This window comes from Myripristis murdjan, chromosome 15, assembly GCF_902150065.1.
Source record: "Myripristis murdjan chromosome 15, fMyrMur1.1, whole genome shotgun sequence".
NCBI classification, from domain to species: Eukaryota; Metazoa; Chordata; class Actinopteri; order Holocentriformes; family Holocentridae; genus Myripristis; species Myripristis murdjan.
The window spans coordinates 14216182-14235230 of NC_043994.1; the positions used below are offsets into that span (position 1 = coordinate 14216182).

Here is a 19049-nt window from a genome sequence, read left to right on the forward strand (position 1 = left end):
GCAGCGTGGAGGAGACAAATTCTAGAGTATTACATAACATTGCAATAGACAAAACTGTGCCAGTAACATTAGAGATCACTCTGTCACAGAAGCCCCAGGGAATGTGGATCTCATGCATGCCTACAGGAGTTTTTTTTAGGTGTTCATGTGAGCATTCACTGGCTTACATCCTTATTATACACATCCGCCTCTCCAATTGCCTCTCCAGCTCCTCTCCTCCCAGTCTTTCCCCTCTTGCTTTTTGCTTAACATCTGATAATTGCCTGTGGCTTCACCTGCTGTCACTCGTTTTGTGTTGCTCCCTTTTGAAGATGCTGCTCCTCCAATCTTCTCCTGTCTCTATTCCATCATCCTCTGGCTCCTTATTCCTCCCTCTCCCCACTCTTTCCCAGCACTGCCATCTAGCCCAGGTGATGTTGCCTCAGGGCTCATGCTATGCTGCCATCAAACCTGATTTAAAATCTGAAAAGAGGAGTATTTAAAGTGCATTTCTCCCCAACATACACACACCCTCCACTTTTTCCCTCCACTGTTTCAAGAGCCCTGCTGATCGGGTTGCCCCAGAGTCTGGGAAAAAGCATGACACTTTGAGGGAACACACACATCCAATCACAGTGGAACCCCTGCTGAAGGCTGATGGGAACCCCGCTGTTAATAATGCAAAATGTGATATGCATGCAACTGTGTTAATAGCAGTTACAACCTTATGATTTATTGATCCCCACAGGGGAATATGCAGGGTCAGCTACAGCACTGCGCTCTTACAGCATTCAGTGTCTTGCTCAAAGACACTTTGGCCCTCCATTCAGAGGAAACACTAACTTAACTTTTTTTTTTTTTCTGTCGTGGGGGGGCCAGACCCCTCCATCATTAGGATTCATCCAACAGAGCCTTTGAAATTTTGTGTTATGGAAAGAATGAATGCTCTCCACAAATCAAGGAAACTAGAGGTTTCGGAGAAAATAGTGGCTATATCACCACTGACAAGCTTCTCTCTACATTTCAAGACACAGCATCAGCTCTGGTTCTTTCTCAGACATTTTGAATTTCAGCGGAAGCCAGCCCCTGCTGTTAAGTGCATCTCAGAGCTAAGTGCCAGGAGAAAGATAGCAACACAGCCTTTTCGAGAAAGACTCCAACTTCCCCCCCATGACTGGAATTACACAGCTCATTCTTCATCTTACTTCACTATCACCTAACCCTTTTCTATTCATCAACAAGCGTTCACTCTTCATCCCACAGAGGAAGTTGGGGAGAGCCATCTGGCTCTGCTCCACTGTGGATGTATTACTGATCCCACAATACATCACAGTTCATCTGGCTCATTTAAACAACACCTGAGAACCAACGGGCCAGTGAAGGAGGATGCAGGCAGCTTTTGATGTCTTAAATTGTGTTTTAAATTACAAATTGGCTGTAAAGCAAGGCATACTGGATTTATTTTCCCTAACACTGTCCAGCACCAGGTAGGTTCACTGATCTCTAATAAAAAGCAATTAGTATCCAGCCACCACTGCATGCTGTACAAATATATTAAGAATAAAAACAATAAAACAGAAGACAGATCACGTTCACCTCATGTGACCAAGTGTTATTCCTTGCTGTTCTAGTGTAGGAGTTAGTATGGAAATAGTGCTATCTTTGTCACTTCTCACACAATGGATTGGATGTACTCTTCTCTGCATGATGACATAAGCCTTGTTAACAACTTATTACAGCCATTTTAGCAGTAACAAATTTTCATGTGAACATATTTGTGCAAAACAACCCATCAGCGCAACTTTGCATGGATTCTGCAGTTAGGTATAATAAAACAACCACTGACTTTGAATAATTTACCAGCAGAGTTGTGGCTAAAGATTGCACCTCTTGACATTCTAACATGTGGTTTTGTTTTTAACAGAGAATGCTCAATTAAAAGCGACAACACTGACACTCAGTAATTGAGAGATGAGGCAAAATACTGCGGCCACAACAATATTTGCAGACAACACGGAGAGCCCAGTCTCAGAATAAACCTCTGTTATTGCTTTTGGTAGAGAACAAATGCTTTTGTTATTCTGCTCTGTAGCATTTAACAGTTGCCATAGCAACGCCGAGCCAGGAGAGCTTAAGGAGGATCCCAAACTCGATAAAAGGGGTTTCTACATCCCACGGTGCAACTCTCTATTCGGCTCTTGACTCTTTCCTCTCTGAGACTATCTCTTTTTTTTCTCTCCCTCTTGCTCTCTGTTAATGACTCCCACTCTTGAGTCCTTTGAAGAGGAGAGGGAACGAGGGAAGAGGAATGGAAAGCGCACAACGGGGAGAGATGTAAAGATCCTTCCGGAGCGAGCTGTGGGAAACGGAAGAGACTGCGGGGTTCAGGCAGAAAGTACTGCCAGCAGAGGAAAAAAACAGTGGAGATTGGATATGAAGGCAAACATTAATACATTGTGATGGTGTCAAAGCAGCCCGAGTCTGGGTCAGCAGGCTGGACAGTTTGAAATTATGGGGCCTTTTCTTTGCCTCTCTGCATTTAGATTTGATAGTCAGCAGTGTTTCGCTGCATGAATTGACTGTCCAATTTTTGCTGCATTTTGATAAATAGCAAATATGTCTAAAAAGGCCTCTGGAAAAAGAGTTTTCTTTTCAGGTTGAAGCCCATTCATTTTAGAAATTATATCAAGAGTTTCTGAATGTGTTTCACTGGCACAAGGATTCTGAAACCTGACAGCAGCCTAATAATGGCCGCAGCCCTTCCACACAGAGAGAAACTCATTTTATATACTGTGTTGGGCTCTCATTGGTATTGATTTGTATGGCAGCTGAACATGAAAACTCACTAGGGCGTTTCTCCAAATTGCTCGGTTTTGTTGATGGAGGCAGGAAGTGAGGACAGGCTGACGGAGCGATGGATGGAAAGAGGGATGAGTGGTGAGCTCTTGTCGGGTTTGCCTGTTCATTACGTCTGGCCCAGCTGCCTTATTAGTGAGGGCAAGACAAAAGTCTGTCTATTTCTACATGTGCTCTTTGTCTGCACAATTCCTCAAAAATATCAACAATTGCAACACGAGCTACTCCAATTTCCAGATCACAAGAGGCTGCGATTATTTTATCAACGCAGTAGCTGCTGGAAATGAACTCCTAAACATGATATTGTGATGCTGAGCCATATTTCTGGCCTATAAATTGAACTGAAACAAAAGGCAGCATTGGAAAATGTTATAATGGCACTCAGGGGTGAAATAATTATACACGTTATGTGCTAGTGCTGCCACTAAATGCAAGTAAAAGAATTTTTTTTGAGTAATCAACAACCTTGGTGTGCTATAATAGGCTTGGGGAAAAGTGCCTGGATACACAAAATAACAAACAAACAACGGTATACTTGGTATATTTTGTGATAAGTCTATTGATTACTCCATTTTTTTTTGTGTGTTTGTGTGTAGCTGAATCACACAGCAAATACACAAAGCAAATAACTATTTTTAACTGATGATGACTAGGTTTACATGCACACCATATTCGGGTTCGGGTCAATATTCTGGTTAAGGTAACTGCGCTGTGGCAACTGGAATCGTTTACATGTTACTTGGCATGTTCCCGTGTTTCGGCGTATTCCACTATGTAATGCGACACTCAGCCACGGGGGGCAGAAGTACGCGTATAGGCATCTGGTCTGCCAGAAATACAGAAGAAGAAGAAGAAGAAGAAGAAGAAGAAGAAGAAGAAGAAGAAGAAGAAGAAGAAGCTGTCACTATTTCTGTATTTTCTCCCATCACATACTCCATGATATTTAAGTCTTTCATTAGCTGAAGGCAGACTGCAGTCTCCTCCTCACTCCAAAAATGCTGGCTCTCGCTGCTGTTCGCCATGTCGTTCTCCCCGCTTGCAGTAACCACAGCAACAAAGACGCCCCAGGATTCCTTGCGAATCGAGCATGCGCAGACGTAACTGAATATTCCGGTACGGGGCATTTTCCAATTAAGGTGTTTACATGGCACAATATTCTGGTTAGAACAGGCATATGCCAGGGGTCTTATTCGGAATTTGAATTTTTTCCTGAAACTGCAATATTCAGGAAAAAAATTCTTAATATGATTGTCAATATCATGCAGCCATACGTTTGTGTGTATGTGTTCCTGTTCAATCACATCTACATAAGGGACTGACCAATTATCAGCTGTGGACAATTATGGGAGCCAATGCTCATAATTTTTGTAATAATTGGTATCGTAATTGATTTACATGATGGCCAATATGATACAATTTTCATTTGAATTTCACTAGATCTATTATATGAAAGATATATGAAAGACTTTCACAAATATTTAAATATATTTTAACACGATAATATCTAAAAAAAAATTTAAAACGTTAAAATATCTAATTTTTATAATATAAATAAAGTTTTCTTGTAATTTCTTTATTTTATTTTATTTTATTTTATTTATTCAGGGGAGTCATTTTCTGCTAATTTTCTTGTAATTTTTTGCAAATTTTTCAGTAGTATAAAAATGTTACTTAAACATTTATCAATTCAAAGCAAGGTTTGTATTAGCATTGACTGGACACTGCAATTTTTTAATTTACTACAAATTAATATCGGCCCTACATATCGGTTATTAGTGTCCTGGATTACTAATAATCAATGTCGGTATTGGCCCTGAAATATCAATATCAGAAGATCTGTAATCTACATGCATGTGCCTGTTTGACAGCACCAGCTGCCTCAGGTTTGTATCCAGTCGGCTCGCTTGTGATTTAACCAACCAGGCGTTCAGTCAACTAACTAGTCTGCCTGGTGAACCGGTCAGTAAAGGAGTCAATAAGTCAGCCAAATGTACAATGAGGAATTATAAACCTCCCTAATAGCAGCTTGGAGATCTACAGAGAGAGAGAGAGACAGCAGAATAAAGAGAGAGACTCTTCCTTCACACTTTCTTCTCTCCTCCATCTCTCCTTCCCCTTGCTCTCCAGCTCACACCTCGTTCACACCTCTCTGTCTCAGTCTGTCTTTTCACCCCTCTCTGCTTCACCTCCCTCTCCACAGTCCATTTCTCCATCTCTCCCCCTCTCCCCTGGCTCCACTCCTTCTTTTTCACCTCATCCCTTTCTCCTGCATACCCCCTCTCCTCCCTTCCCTTCCCTGCCTTAGTAGAGAGTGGAGAAAAACAGAGAGAGGGAGACAGTTCATCTGAGAGTGATGGAGCTCTGACAAGCTGATCCCTCTGCCCTCTCCCCAGGGCGTGCAGCTGTGCCCGGGCCCTGTGACGCCTACCGCCCTGCCGAGATGCAAACACACATCCGCACAGGAGCCGCAGGAATACACCCACCCGCACACACTCAGATACACACACACACACACACACATACACATACAGATATTTATACAGATACCAAGGGAACACGCATACTGGGCACTTACATACACCTCCACAGTGTGTGTGTGTGTGTGTGTGTGTGTGTGTGTGTGTGTGCGCATAAAGGTTTATATAAGGAACCACATTTCCATGCTGCACCTGCTCTTCAGAGACGGGGATGTCGAGAGGACGGTGTATGGAGAATTGGAGGTGGCAAGATTTTTTGGCTTGCTACCAATATCAATGTTCAGGCTCAGTTTGTTTACCTTTAGTGTTTCTGAGTGTGTGTGGCAGAGTGAGAGGTAACTGTCTTGTATAACACTCTCAAATATGGCTCTACAACAGAAATCAGGAGAAGTCACAAACAGGGTCAGACCAATTTATCAACTTACTGATATATCTGACCACAGCCTGCCTTTTTTGAATATCGGATATTGGCATGCCCATGTCTTATCTCTGTGATATGCTCTGTGATATCTTTTTCTTTTTTTTTTTTAAGATTTTTAATATTGTTTGACCCTATCTCATCCCATCTTTTTATATTGCATTTGCATTACTCTCTTTGCTCATTTTCTTTGTGCCGGACATTTAATTAAAAAGATATCTATCCTAATAATAGTGTTATTGTTTATGTTTACCATAAAATTATCAAATTTCAAATACTGAAAACTGGCACAAAATATCAGGTATTGCTTTCAGCTTCAGTTAAAAAAAAAATGCTGTAATCAGTATTGGTCTAAAAAACATATTGGTCAAACCCTAGTCACAACCATATGCTTTTTCCAGTATAAAATAGAAATCTAAAACAGAGTTTTCCAAGTGTGACCTTAGAATGACTTCTAGTCTGTGTGTGTGAATTTATTAGAGAAATTACAGGCTTATGTGATCATTTCAGTATCCTAGAAACTGCAATATATTGGTGAAATGCTGTGGCCAATATTGACCCTCACACTGGTTCTTCAATTACAATATATCTGTCTGGCCCTAATGCACACAAATTTCCTCTGTGCATGCTATCGCAACAGGCCGTGAAGCATAACCTATCCCTCTTAAGGATGTGCTCTGTGCCAAGTCCATTAGCCTAATCTGAAAACCAAAAGCAGGGCTTTGTTGGCCAGCAGTGTCTACAACACACTCTCTCTTTCTCACACACACAAAAACGCACATCCATCTTCAATCAGCACATTCACCAGTGCCCTGCTGTTATCTGGGGGATGTGATGTGCCATTTCTCTTTGAAGGCTCTGTCACAGAACAGCTTATTTCACCAATCCTCTAGACGCCGGCCGGCTGGCCCCTCAGTCTCTGGCAGGGTTTCTCCACCAAGACAAAGAACAGAGCTGCCCCGGCTTGCTGGCTGCCTCGCTGGCTGCCTGTCTCGTTAGGAGGAAGACAACATGGGCATCCATCAGAAGAGAGATATATGGAGTCAAAAGTGGAAGGATGGTGAAAACGAAAAGAAGCAATCTTTTTTTTTGACTCAACTACAGTGCAATGACAGATTTCACATTAAAGGTTGAGTCTGAGCCTGTGATCAGATAAGTCGGCTTTTGACTACAGGTCTGTTACAGTTACATCCAACGACTATATGAGCTCCCTGTCTCACTTTCTAGATTGGGTGGAAGAAATCACAGTGTAGCAGTAGTAGAATACACTGTGAGTGTACACTGCGTGAGAAAACAACACAGATGATCAGGGGTGTCGACTTTGTGACAGAATTTCAGCGTTTCCGTGGTTCAACATTTCTCAACTGTCTCCATTCATCAGTGTCTTTGACGAACACTCTGCAAAACAGGTCTGCTTTGGTTTATTTGACAGAAACACCATCATTCCCATCCAAACTGAGGCAGCAATCGCCTAAAATGTGAACACACAGCACAGCAGCGCCTTAGCAGTAAAAGTGTCTGGTTTATTTTGAGGAAACATAAACTCACGGAAAAGTATAGTCTTTCTTGGTACTTCACCTGTCAGCATCTCAGTCAAAAACTATATCAGAAAGTCAATATTTTGCAGTGGAGATTTATTTATAAGCCACTAAAAGCAGGCAAAATTTACCTTTAGCACCACACTTTCAACAACTGTCCATCATCAGCGTAAATATATCTTTAAGAAAATAAATGCATCAACCAAAACTGTATCTTTTGCACTGTGCATTTTAAGTGGAACTGAATTCACACGTTCACACCAGATGCTTTGATGATCCACACCCACCTACATCTCACTTTACTCACTGCCAGTTGCTGCTTCAGTAGATTTACTGCATATACACATATAAGATCTGTGGAATGGTTCATACGTTTCTGCACCAGGAAAATTTATTTTAGATTTGGAGGCATTTTGTTGCTGGTAAATGGTTGAATTTTTTTGAATATAGGCTAGTTTTAATTATTCAGATTAGGGAGGTGATTTTTATGAGCCCCTTAGGGTTTTGCGTGCCTACAGATTTCTCTTTTTTATTTCTGTGTGCTATTGTCTAGGGTTAACAAACTGAAGGAACCACACTAAAATTTGCTAAAATACAGCAAATCACATATTAACTAACATCAGGCTCTGAAGCACATGCTCCTTAAACACAACATTACTGGACGGCCTAACAAACAACAACCGCTTTGTGGTGGGAAGGTATGAAGCGGCGCTGTCTGTGCGAGTGATTTTTGCGCGTGGTGTTTTTGTGATGAGTTACGTAAACCTCATTATTTCTATCACTACATCAAATTCTTATCATTAAGCCTCTGCAAGATCATAGAGCATTTGTGGAAAGATCAAAGTGCTACACACACTCACACAGAAATGCACAGAGGCAGGCATGCTAGACGTAAATCCACACATGGAAATACACACACACACACACACAGATATGCACAGACACTGGCAACAAGGTAAACACAATATTAGGGTTGGCATTGATTTACACTCCCGTCATAATCGGGAGACGTCTGGGGCCTTGAATCCAAAGATATGTGATTGTATCCTTGAGCTTCCCCCTTCACAGCAGCTGGCTCATGAAAAATATATTTCTGTTCTGGCCACCAAGTTCACCAGTACACCCCCTCTTCCGTCTCTCTCTCTCTTTCTCTTGTCTCTCTCTCCTGCCTCTCTCTCTCTCTCTCTCTCTCTCTCTCTCTCTCTCCCTCTCTCGCCCTCGACATCCTTCGCTCAGAACAGAAACTAGTTGCCATGACTACAATCATTAACACATCTGGCATACTTATCTGGCACTCACACACATACTTACACAAGCTCGCACGCACACACACACACACACACCCACAGACACAGACATATAAATACGCACACAACAAACAGACAAAATATAAAGAGAGTGTTAATATGCATTATTTTTCCGGGGTATTTTCAGTTTCATGGCTACACTCTGGAGCTTGTGTGACGGAGATAATGGGTCAGCGCCTGTTGGGGGGAAACATACAAATGGAGAGAACTTGAGGCCTTAGCGATAATCCCATTGGTGCATTCAATTCAGCCTCCTTTATCTAAATTCTTTGGGACAGGGAGCGTGTTGGGAAGAATTAAATGCTTGTAACGGTGAGATGCTCCAATCTGATATTTAAATTAAGAATTTCACACCAAAATCTCATTCAAAGTATGCACTGTAAAGGTAGGTTCACACATAGGGTAAACACTGTGTTTTCAACAAATTCAAAATAATTTTTGTTCCGGGTCTCAACAAAGAAAATCGTTTTTTAAAAATCTTTTGTTTGTTTGTTTGTTTTAGCGTTTATGTTGGCTTGCCAGAACAGCTCTATCAGTTTGGTTTTTAGATACTGGCTTAGTTTGTTTTTGCTCCTATTTTTACGCATATTTATGGAGGCGCTACGCCATTAGACACCGTTTAACGACTGAAATGTCATTTGTGTAAGCTTGAACATCAGTTCTGTTGCTGTGGTTGAGGAAACAAACTGGCAGCGTATGATTTACAGGTGAGGGTATCAAACATTACAGCAACAATAGACCAATTCACGGGAAAGTAGAATACATTTCCATAACAATAACACATTCACTCAACGAGGAAGAAATAATAGCAGCAGAATTGTGCTAACCTGCTGTGGTCTTTCCTCCTGTCCTACAAATCCCTGATCTCAAGAGCCACCTCCACCGCGGCTTTAGCCCGAGCCCAGGCCAAAAGCTCTGGAAAAACCTCTGTGTGAGTGTGTGAGCGTGTATGTGTGTGTGTGTGTGTGTGTGTGTGTGTGTGTGTGTGTAAGATCAGTGGCTTTTGCCTCAAAAACCCATTTATCATGGGCTAACCCCACTGACAAAGCAGCATATGGGGGGGCAAGGGAGCGGGCCACAACAGTGCTTAAGTATTGCTTACAAACCAAGGATACACACACAAGCCGTTGAAATGTGTGCCATAACCGGAGATACACTAAACACACAAACACACATACACAGAAATTCCACCTCATGAGGTAAATACACTGCTCTGAGCCTCCAAACACCTTTAATTGAAAGGCATAACAGCGTCCCCTGGGGATAACAAGAGCACAGCATCAGCTCACGTACATATACATGTCCACACATGTGTACGCACACACACACACACACACAGCTGTGAAGGAGCAGGGCACTACAGGAGCAGATGCTTGTGCGGTGCGTGCATTCTGCTGCCCCCACCCGAACCCCTGAGGACATCCCCCTGCCTCCCATTATACACGCTCTCTACTTTACATGCCTCCGCTTCCCCAGCCAATCAGCCAGAGCAAAACAACCAGACCAACCAGTCGCAAAGTCAGAATCATAACAACTGGTGAGTGACAGGCGGCGATACAATGGGCTGTGGTAGCATTCCAGGTGAATCCAAACAAATGTCTCCCCTCCGTTTCAAAACCACATGCTAGTATGCGGAACACAATCACACGGGAGAAATGTAAAAACACCCGAGCGGTGGTGTAGGCTTTATTGACTCTGTAACAAGACTGTTACAAAAACACAGGCCTACTTCTTATATAGGTCTCATAAATCAAGATGAAGGATTGATTGGAATAAAAAAAAAAAAAAAACAAACAAATACAAACAAATAGAATTCAGTTAAAAAAAAAAAAAAAACAATAAACAACGGTCTCATACAAACACTGACAGCTTGTTTTTGGGTTCCCCAAAACCTCACCCATCAAGCTCAGCTTATCCAACACCTAGAAAAAAGGCTCTTGTCAAACCCAAGCAACAACTGGGCACACAAAGACAAAGAACGCTCTCTCTCTCTCTCTCTCTCACTCTCGCTCTCTCTCTTTCTTTACATACCTTTTTGCCTTTCTTTTTGCGATGGGCTGCTTTCCCTCCACCTGCTTTCTCCTTAGCTTCCTCACTCATGTTCGGAGATCTCCGCCTGTTCCTCTCCTCTCCTCACTTTTTTAATCCAGCATGTAGGAGCTTGTGGAGCAGGGCGGCAGCGGCGGCAGCTGCTGTCTTCACTGGTGAAACGTTGCCACAGAAAAGTCCATTTAGAAGCAGAGAGGGAAGGATTGTTCCATGCAGAGTGGGAGTGTGTGGTGTGTGTGTGTGAAGAGAGCAGAGACTGGGAGGACTGGGCTGATGCTCTCCCTCTCTCTCTCTCTCTCTCTCTCTCTCTCTCACTCTGTCTCTCTCTTTCTCCCTCCCTCCTCTCCCTGGCTGGCCACGCTCACACACACACACACACAGCGGCAAACACGCTCACCGAGGTCCACTCCCACTTGCTGCCTTAGCCGTGCGCAATCGGCGCCTCTCTCCAGCGCACTCAGAAGCAGGGTGTGGAGGCAGGAGGAGAGTAGAGAGCGAGGAGGAGGAAGAGGAGGAGGATGGTGATATATATGATGAAGACAGGAGGAGAGAAACAGAAATAGAGAAAGAGGGAGAGAGAGAGAGAGAGAGAAAAAGGTAGAATGAAGGAGTGTATATTCCTGGCTCGATGTGGTGCTGCCTACCTGGAGCTGGACACTGGAGACACTCTCCCAACAGAGAGAGAGAGACAGAGAGAGAGAGACAGGCGCACAAAGGCAGAAAGAGAGACAGTAAAAAAGAGGAGAGAAAACAGGGTGAGTCAGTTAGTGGGGGAGAGAGAGAGAGAGAGAGAAATGGTGTTGCTGGTGTTAGGGAAAGACAAAGAAAAAGCAAGAGTGTAAGGCAGAGACAGGGAGGAGGGAGGCGTGATCCACACAGCGAGAGAGTGAGACAGCTAGGAAGAGAAGAGAGACAGAGACTCGTGATCAGTGGGCGCTTCACTCTGCTGGCCGGGTGTTTCTCCCTTTTTTCTCCCCGCTGGACGAGGAAGAGTCTGCTGTTGCTGCCTGACCAGGCGCTGTGATATAAAATGAGACGCTCTCTGACAGGCCGGCAGTGAAGAGAGAGAGACAGACGGACAGAGGGAGAGAGAGGGAGGGAGAGAGAGAGAGAGAGAGAGAGAGAGAGAGAGAGAGAGAGAGAGAGAGAGAGAGAGAGAGAGAGAGAGGATCATTAACACGATGCATCAGGTCCTTCCAGAAAAGGAAGTCTCCCCACTAGGCTCTGCCAGCAGGATCAGCTTACTGGAAACTGGAACAGAACAGAACAGCACCCTGCACTGACTGACTGACTATCTGACTGGGCTGGACGAGGTGTGTGTGAGAGAGAGCAAGAGAGAGAGAGACAGACAGAGAGACAGGCAGATAAAGGGAAAGCGAGAGTGAGAAACTGTGAGTCAAAATGGGAGTGGAGGGGCAGGGGTAGTGCTGGAAACAGGGAAGGGAATGAGTGATAAGTACAAAATAGGCAAAAATATCCAAACATCCAGCCAATAATCATTAAAATGCACTTGTGGAGACACTTGGCAGCGAAAGACCATGCCTTCCCAACCTCAACAAGCTACCGTTTCACCAATATCTAGCTGATAAGGCAGGAGGAGAGCAAATGAAAGAGGGAAAAAGATGAGAAAGGCAAAGAGGAACAAGAGGGTGGGTGAGAGGGAGAGGAGACGAATACACAGACAGAGAGGATAGAGAAAATGACAGCGCGGGATGGAAAGGAGCGAGGGAGGGTGACAAACAGCGTGATATCAGTGAAACAGACAACCACAGAGAGGGACGGAGAGGATGAGAGAACAAGTGAAAGAACTAATGGAAAACAAGGATCAGAGGGAGACATCAAAAAGAGGAGAGAATAAACCAACAGGGTGAGAGAGAGAGTGATAGAGAGAGAGAGGGAGAGAGAGTGAGAGAGAGAGAGAGAGAGAAGGAGAGAGAGAGACAGAGGGTTTGTTTTGACTGCTCCCGTTCAGTGGACTCTAAACAACATGTTCTTTATGCTGGAGATCTGTTGCTGCTAAATGTCGCTCCCTCTCTCCTGATGGGACGTACAGTATGCCATCACTACCCCGCTGTTTTCTGACAGTCGCCCCTGTGCTGCCACCACCCTCGGTAGCAGCACACAACATTGTTTTTTTAACAGCAGAAATTACTCTCCAAGACCCTGCCATGAAAATTAAAGGGCCAATAAGACGGGTTTTTACTACCTGTTGGCACAAAATGACCATGATACGTCTGCAAGGGTTGATGGGATTATTGATCAGCATCAGTGACTGAACAACCTTTTTCCAGGTGCGGAAATTTCTGGACAAACTGAGATTTCTGGAAAAAATTGCACTGTCAGGAGCAGTTAATCTTGAGTGACAGCTAATGTGCAATATAAGTGTTTGAATCTATTCATGGTGGTACTATAATACTACATCTATCTATCTATCTATCTATCTATCTATCTATGAATACATATATACATATATAGCGAGAGGGAGAGAGAGATATGATTGTGCTGTTTAAATGGATAATGCATGTCTATAAGGCCACGGCAATTACATTTATAGCTAACTCACATTCTGAAAAAATGCAGCCCAAACAAACCCCAAAACTTTTAGTTAATGCACATTCTTTTGAAAAAAGACATCATTTTAGCTAACTCTTTCTCAGGTTTAGCAGCAGGCTGACTGCACTCAGTGTTGCCAGATTGGTTTGATGTTTGATATATGAAAAAATAAAACCATTTTTATTAATAACCTGAACACAAATGGAATATTTAAAAAAAAAAAGAATGCTCAGCCACCTGTCACCCATCACATAATTACAATTAATAATAATTACTGAAGAGTCGGCTATGTATATAATGCGCACTGCCATGTTAGCTTTTTGCCAGCATTTATTTTGCCTGGAAAACGGCAGCAGCATTAATTGGATCCACTCCCATGTAAGAAACAAACATGTACAGATAAAAACGTCTAAGTTTTGAATGTTTGCTTAAATCACAGACTGACAGGGATGGTTTAGCCTAGGGTTTGTTTTCCAATTTATGTCAGACCTTTGACGTCTACTGAGACGGGTTTAGTTTTCAAGACAATGTACATGGTAATTTTCAACACAGCACATCTGCAATACTAATGCCCTATTTGGATGGGATAAGAGATCCCTGAAGTCAAACTCTAAATAAAAAGGATGGGAGTACCTAAGGGGGACAGGAGGGGTGACAGGAGTGAGGAGTGCAAGTCGATGTTGTGATACTTAATGGTCCCCAATAGAGTCTGATAAGTTACTTAATTTCCCTGTAAGGAATGAAGGCAGACTGGAAATAAATACTGTGAAGATTAGCCGCATTTATGAACTCTTTCAGGGAAACATGTACAAATTAAATCAAAATATAGTACAAAGTGAGATATCACCGTCACATCAAATGCAGCACAACACTAATTGACTCTTCTTGACAAGAGCACCTAATTTGTCCACCGGATGAGGCTTCAGTATAGATTTCCTAACCACAGCCGCCAACTGTCATGTTGTGCATTGGTGTAAGCCTGCAACAGATTACTAGCATCACTACTAGTGACAAGTAATGTCCTCAAGTCAGGACTATCATTTCCCCTGTATTATCCTCTCTTCACTCCACTCTGCCCGACTTGTCAGAGAGAGGGGGGGGGGGACGGATTACACATTGCTTAATACATTTGTACACTGCTGGATACCTTCTCTTCCCTACTTGAGTTTGCGTGACATAATGTACACGTGTATACTGTAGCTTATGTGAATGTGTGGAATTTTTTTTTGGAGGGGGGGTGGGCATGTCTGTGCATGCATATTGTGTGTGTGTGTGTGTGTGTGTGTGTGTGTGTGTGTGTGTGTGTGTGTGTGTGTGTTTCAGGGTGTGGTCTGAATTGGTGCCAACAGTGGAGGAAGTATTATTATTGATTGTGCCAGGAGACGGCTCCAGCAGCTAGTCATCTATTAGGATTTATACGCCCCATATCTCACACAGGAAAACACCACAAAGTCACACACACCAAATCCATTTGCATCTTTTAATTTCTACAGGGGAAATCAGTCAGCATGATCTGACAACGAATAATAAAATAATAGTTTGTCTTTTTTATTGGGAGCTGTATGTTTTCAAGTCATGTTTCCCTTGTTAAACACAGAAGCCTGACTACACAACCCGCAAGTATCTTGGCTGGTCATACATTTTCAGTTTGCTTTTTGAACACGTTGCCTTATTTGCTGCAAAAGGTCATCCTACCAACTCTAACTAACTTGCAAGATGATTGCATAACTGTGCTGTGTTTTTTTAAGAGGATGCATTGTGAATACTCCCAACACTTTCATCTGAATTTGTCTTTCGGCACGATATCAGTGTTTCTGCACTGTTTGGCAGATATGACTATTTACCTAACCTATATACCTGTAAACTCACAAGTCCCACTGCGATTTGAAGAGGGGAAGCTATTTACTGTGGGGTACCTGGATTTCCATATCAAAAGAGGAATTTCTCTCTCCCCACAGTAATCCTCTAAAGAGCCTAACGTCCCCAAATCAGCCATAACGTCCTTAGATAATAAGGTATTATGAAAGGGAGGGGGGGCAGAGAGAGAGAGACAGACAGACAGACAGTGTGACTGACTAACAGATGAACAGAGAAAGACAAAGAGAAACTAAACCAATCAGTTTAGTTACCCTTCTTCACTCTGTTTCTCCCCCGCTCAAGTGGAGAGGATCACAAACAGTCTTTTATATACCTACATCTGTACTGCACTTTTCACACTGAAGCACTTCAATTAAAGTTTTCTCTTTTGGATGGGTAAGCATTTCTCTTGTTTACCTTCTTTTTGGAGGGGGGGTGGACAGTATATTCACCATATTCAGCTGAGTGTTTGTTTGCCTTGTGGATTGCTGCCTGCACTCTGAGGTGGAGGGTACTGTAGGTTATCCATGTAATAAGACACTCACTAGGTTATCTCTATTAGATTATCTGCTAGGTCATCAGTCACTGTGGCTAGGCTATCTGCGTTAACCAATGCACAGCAAAGGTTTAAAATTACCAAAAGTAAAGATCACACTCACACGCCAAGATAATGGTTAGCTATGTTACTAAGCTGAAATGATGAGAAATGTATATGAGTATTATCACCTATAATTCTGGCTTTCCAGGTCTACAGAAACTGAGTTTACAGAGTAAAAATCTGAGTGTTTTTTATGTATACCGTTGAACACAGTGAGCCAATTTAATATAGCTTGAACTACAGCTACAATATAAATGAGAACTGTAATTTCTAGATTGTTATTGTCAGTAAAGTGATCTATAAACTAACTTACTTGACTCATAAGTGACTCATAATACACCAATGCAACTACTGTGGACAAGGAGATCAAGAACAAAAGAAGGGAGAAAGAGTGCAAATACACTGCACAGGTGCCAAAAAACAAAACCAAAAAAATTAAAAATTAAAAAAAAAAAAAAAAAAAAAAAAAAACATAAGGGCTATGAAAAAACATGTAATTAATGAGTAAACACACTGGTAAAAGCAATTTTTAAAACATGAACAAATTCAACTAAGCCCTCTTGAAACCAGGATATCTCACAAGCCAAGGACATCTGTCTGGTTTCTACAATCAGAGACAGCCTGTTGCACAAGCACACACAAGACAGGGAAGCAGCTATCACTTGACAAAATATATTATATTCTGAGGACACGATACGGCAAAGAGACATAAAATGAGCAAGTGACGTAGGAGTGGTTCGTTTCACTTGTTCTTTGATCACGTGACTGCTGTCCTTGTGGCTAAGTGTGCCAAGGGCCAGACAATGTCATGGGATTTTTGGCTACGGTTACATTTGTCATTTCAATGGGACTTTGATCATCCAATTACAGCAGGACACATTAAAGAATGGCTCCAGCGTCATTAGAGATTTTTCTCATTAACCGCATTCCCTTACAGTTCATTCCCCTTATATTTACATTACTTTACAGTTTTTTTTAGTTCTTTTATCAGATTATGAGATATTTGCCATTTTCCTCTCATCATAGTTATTTTTCAAAGTAAATATTTTTAAATGAATGCTATTACGAGGTACTCCTTGTAAGAAAGTGCCAATTTTGAGCAGCATGAATATGACAGAGAATGGCTGTCTGGGAGTTGGGAGAAAAACATCCAAAAATCTAAAGATATATGGTATGCTTTTGGTCTGCAGCAATGTAAAATATGTGCAGTGTAATATGTTACTTAAAACATAAAAACAGAAGTCTGATTTGGATAACATCACTATTAGATCATTAAAAATACAAAGAGGTAAAATGGATAGCGAGAGAGAGAGAGAGAGAGAGAGAGAGAGAGAGAGAGAGAGAGAGAGAGAGAGAGCAGGAGAAAGTAGTGAAAATACTGTGTAAATGTCCTGTGTGGATGTGCATCACTGTGGTGTCATTCAGTCTAGTCTTTTGAATTACACCTTAAAAATTACATTTGAGTGTAAATGTGGCCTGTGGACTACCTTAAAAATTATCTTATAATCCATTGATTTTCCATGTATCCGTCATGTTCCCATCTTAGTCTTTATGAGGATACAGTGTCAAAAAACTAATCCCAGAAGCAACAGTTAGCAGAAAATCTCCACTCAAAGTGCTCAGAGTTTGTTGAATGTAAATCTGGGAGCTGGAAACAACTGTAACTCAGGCATGTCAGCCACCCGCACTTCGACTGAAGCTACCCTGCGCCTCTGCAGTGAACTGTCTTCTCCCATCCATCATGCTTGGGATCGAACGTCTCTGATCAATGTACCGTATGCTAGGGCCAGATACGGCCTGACAGACAGCCCTACAGGGGGCTTCCCGTCTCAGGCCCACGAAGGGAGGGGCCCAATACAAATCAAGCGGCCCCTTCACCAGAAATCAATCATCACATAAGATGAATGCCGCCTGCTTTATGCAAAACCCCCCTCCAATGAATCACACCCAGCTAACCATCAATTCAATGATGGTCTTAGTGCACATAATAACAGAGGATGCTTCTTCTATCTCATCTCAATTGATATTTCAAAATCCACTAGTGTGTTTATCTGAAATCCATAATTGCAAGGGGGATCATTATTACCCTGTTCAGTTTGCTTGTGAAACCGTCTCTCATGTTTCTTCACTTTTTTGATGGTTGCTCATTCATTTTTGTCTATCCAAATGGCAACTCGGCTAATCTCGAAGTCAAGGCCAAAGTCAAGGTCTGAATCACGTATCTGAGGAAGCAAATTTATGTAGCACTGTTTCAGCTAAAAAACCAATACAAAAGAGGGTAAACAGTATATTTGGTGAAAGTGACTAGTGGCTAACTTAGCCAATCTTCATTTGGCAGTCTCTCCCTGGTCTGATGAAATGGACGACTTCTTGGCTGCAGATGGTGACATTTTGTGTGCTGATGTGGCACCAAGCTGCCGGGCCAGGGCAGGCGACGCATATTATGGCTAAAAAAGGAGCATAAACTTAATAAGAGACTAATCTCGCAATGGAGAGAAAAATGGAGGGGAAAACACACACACAAAAACAGACACACACATACACCTCTAATGTGAAAGGATTCTGAACATGGCTCATTTTGTAATCGTTCAGGTAAAGCCACTGGTTATCTAAGAAGTTATACATTACACATTTGGAGAGAGATTAATTCTCCCATGTTCTGGCCAAATATTGTGGAGTTGGATCTAAATACCCAGGGAAAGCCACTGTATTAAATGGGTCCATTTCCATTTTTCATTCATTTTAATAAGAACAAACTCTTTTTTTTTTTAAAAAAAATGCCTGGGTGCATGAACATTTTGTGGTACAGTGTGGTTGTGAACTTGAGGTTCAGGTGTTCAACAGTGAGCCAGGTGTGTCCCGCCTGCAGCCCATCTAATAGGATGTCCCCTGAACACTCAGCTGTCACATATTAGAACATGGATGGATGATTCAAGCTGTCTAGAGAGCATGAACACACCCAGAGTAACAATACACACACACACCCATTGTTTCAACAGGATGTTAAACGCTTCTAACTGAGGCCATGCAGGTTCAAAATGTATGCAGGCACACTATTAGGAGGCATGAGTGTTCACTATATATATATATATATATATACCAGAAAAACACAATCATCCATGTACATACAAATACACACATTCCTTCAGTAACTGTACCCAGTCTACACAGAGAGGACTGAGGAGTTCATTTCAGTGGTGTCCTCTGAGAGTGTGTGGCAACAAACGAGGGTTAAAATCAGACCTACTTTCTCCAGGAATCAGGTCAGGTCTGGACAGGTGTTCCCCGACTGATAAAGAGCTGTAGGATTATGTGCTGCCTCCATTTTTTACTGACAATTCATTTTAACATTTGGGTAATGATTTGTATTATTAGCCTGTTTTAACACATGGGCAAGGATAACAGGCTACCTGATTC

At 42.3% G+C, this 19049-nt stretch overlaps 1 protein-coding gene across 1 annotated transcript in view; it reads right to left on the reverse strand.

Moving 5' to 3' along the window:
* The window catches only part of ank3a (ankyrin 3a), a 126121-nt gene extending 115252 nt beyond the window's left edge, over window positions 1-10869 (reverse strand). Inside the window, exon 1 of the mRNA XM_030070316.1 lies at window positions 10607-10869. Coding sequence (XP_029926176.1) covers window positions 10607-10675 — 69 coding nt within the window. The 5' untranslated portion in view covers window positions 10676-10869. The remainder of the gene's footprint in view (window positions 1-10606) is intronic.
* Between the last annotated feature and the right edge of the window lie 8180 nt (window positions 10870-19049).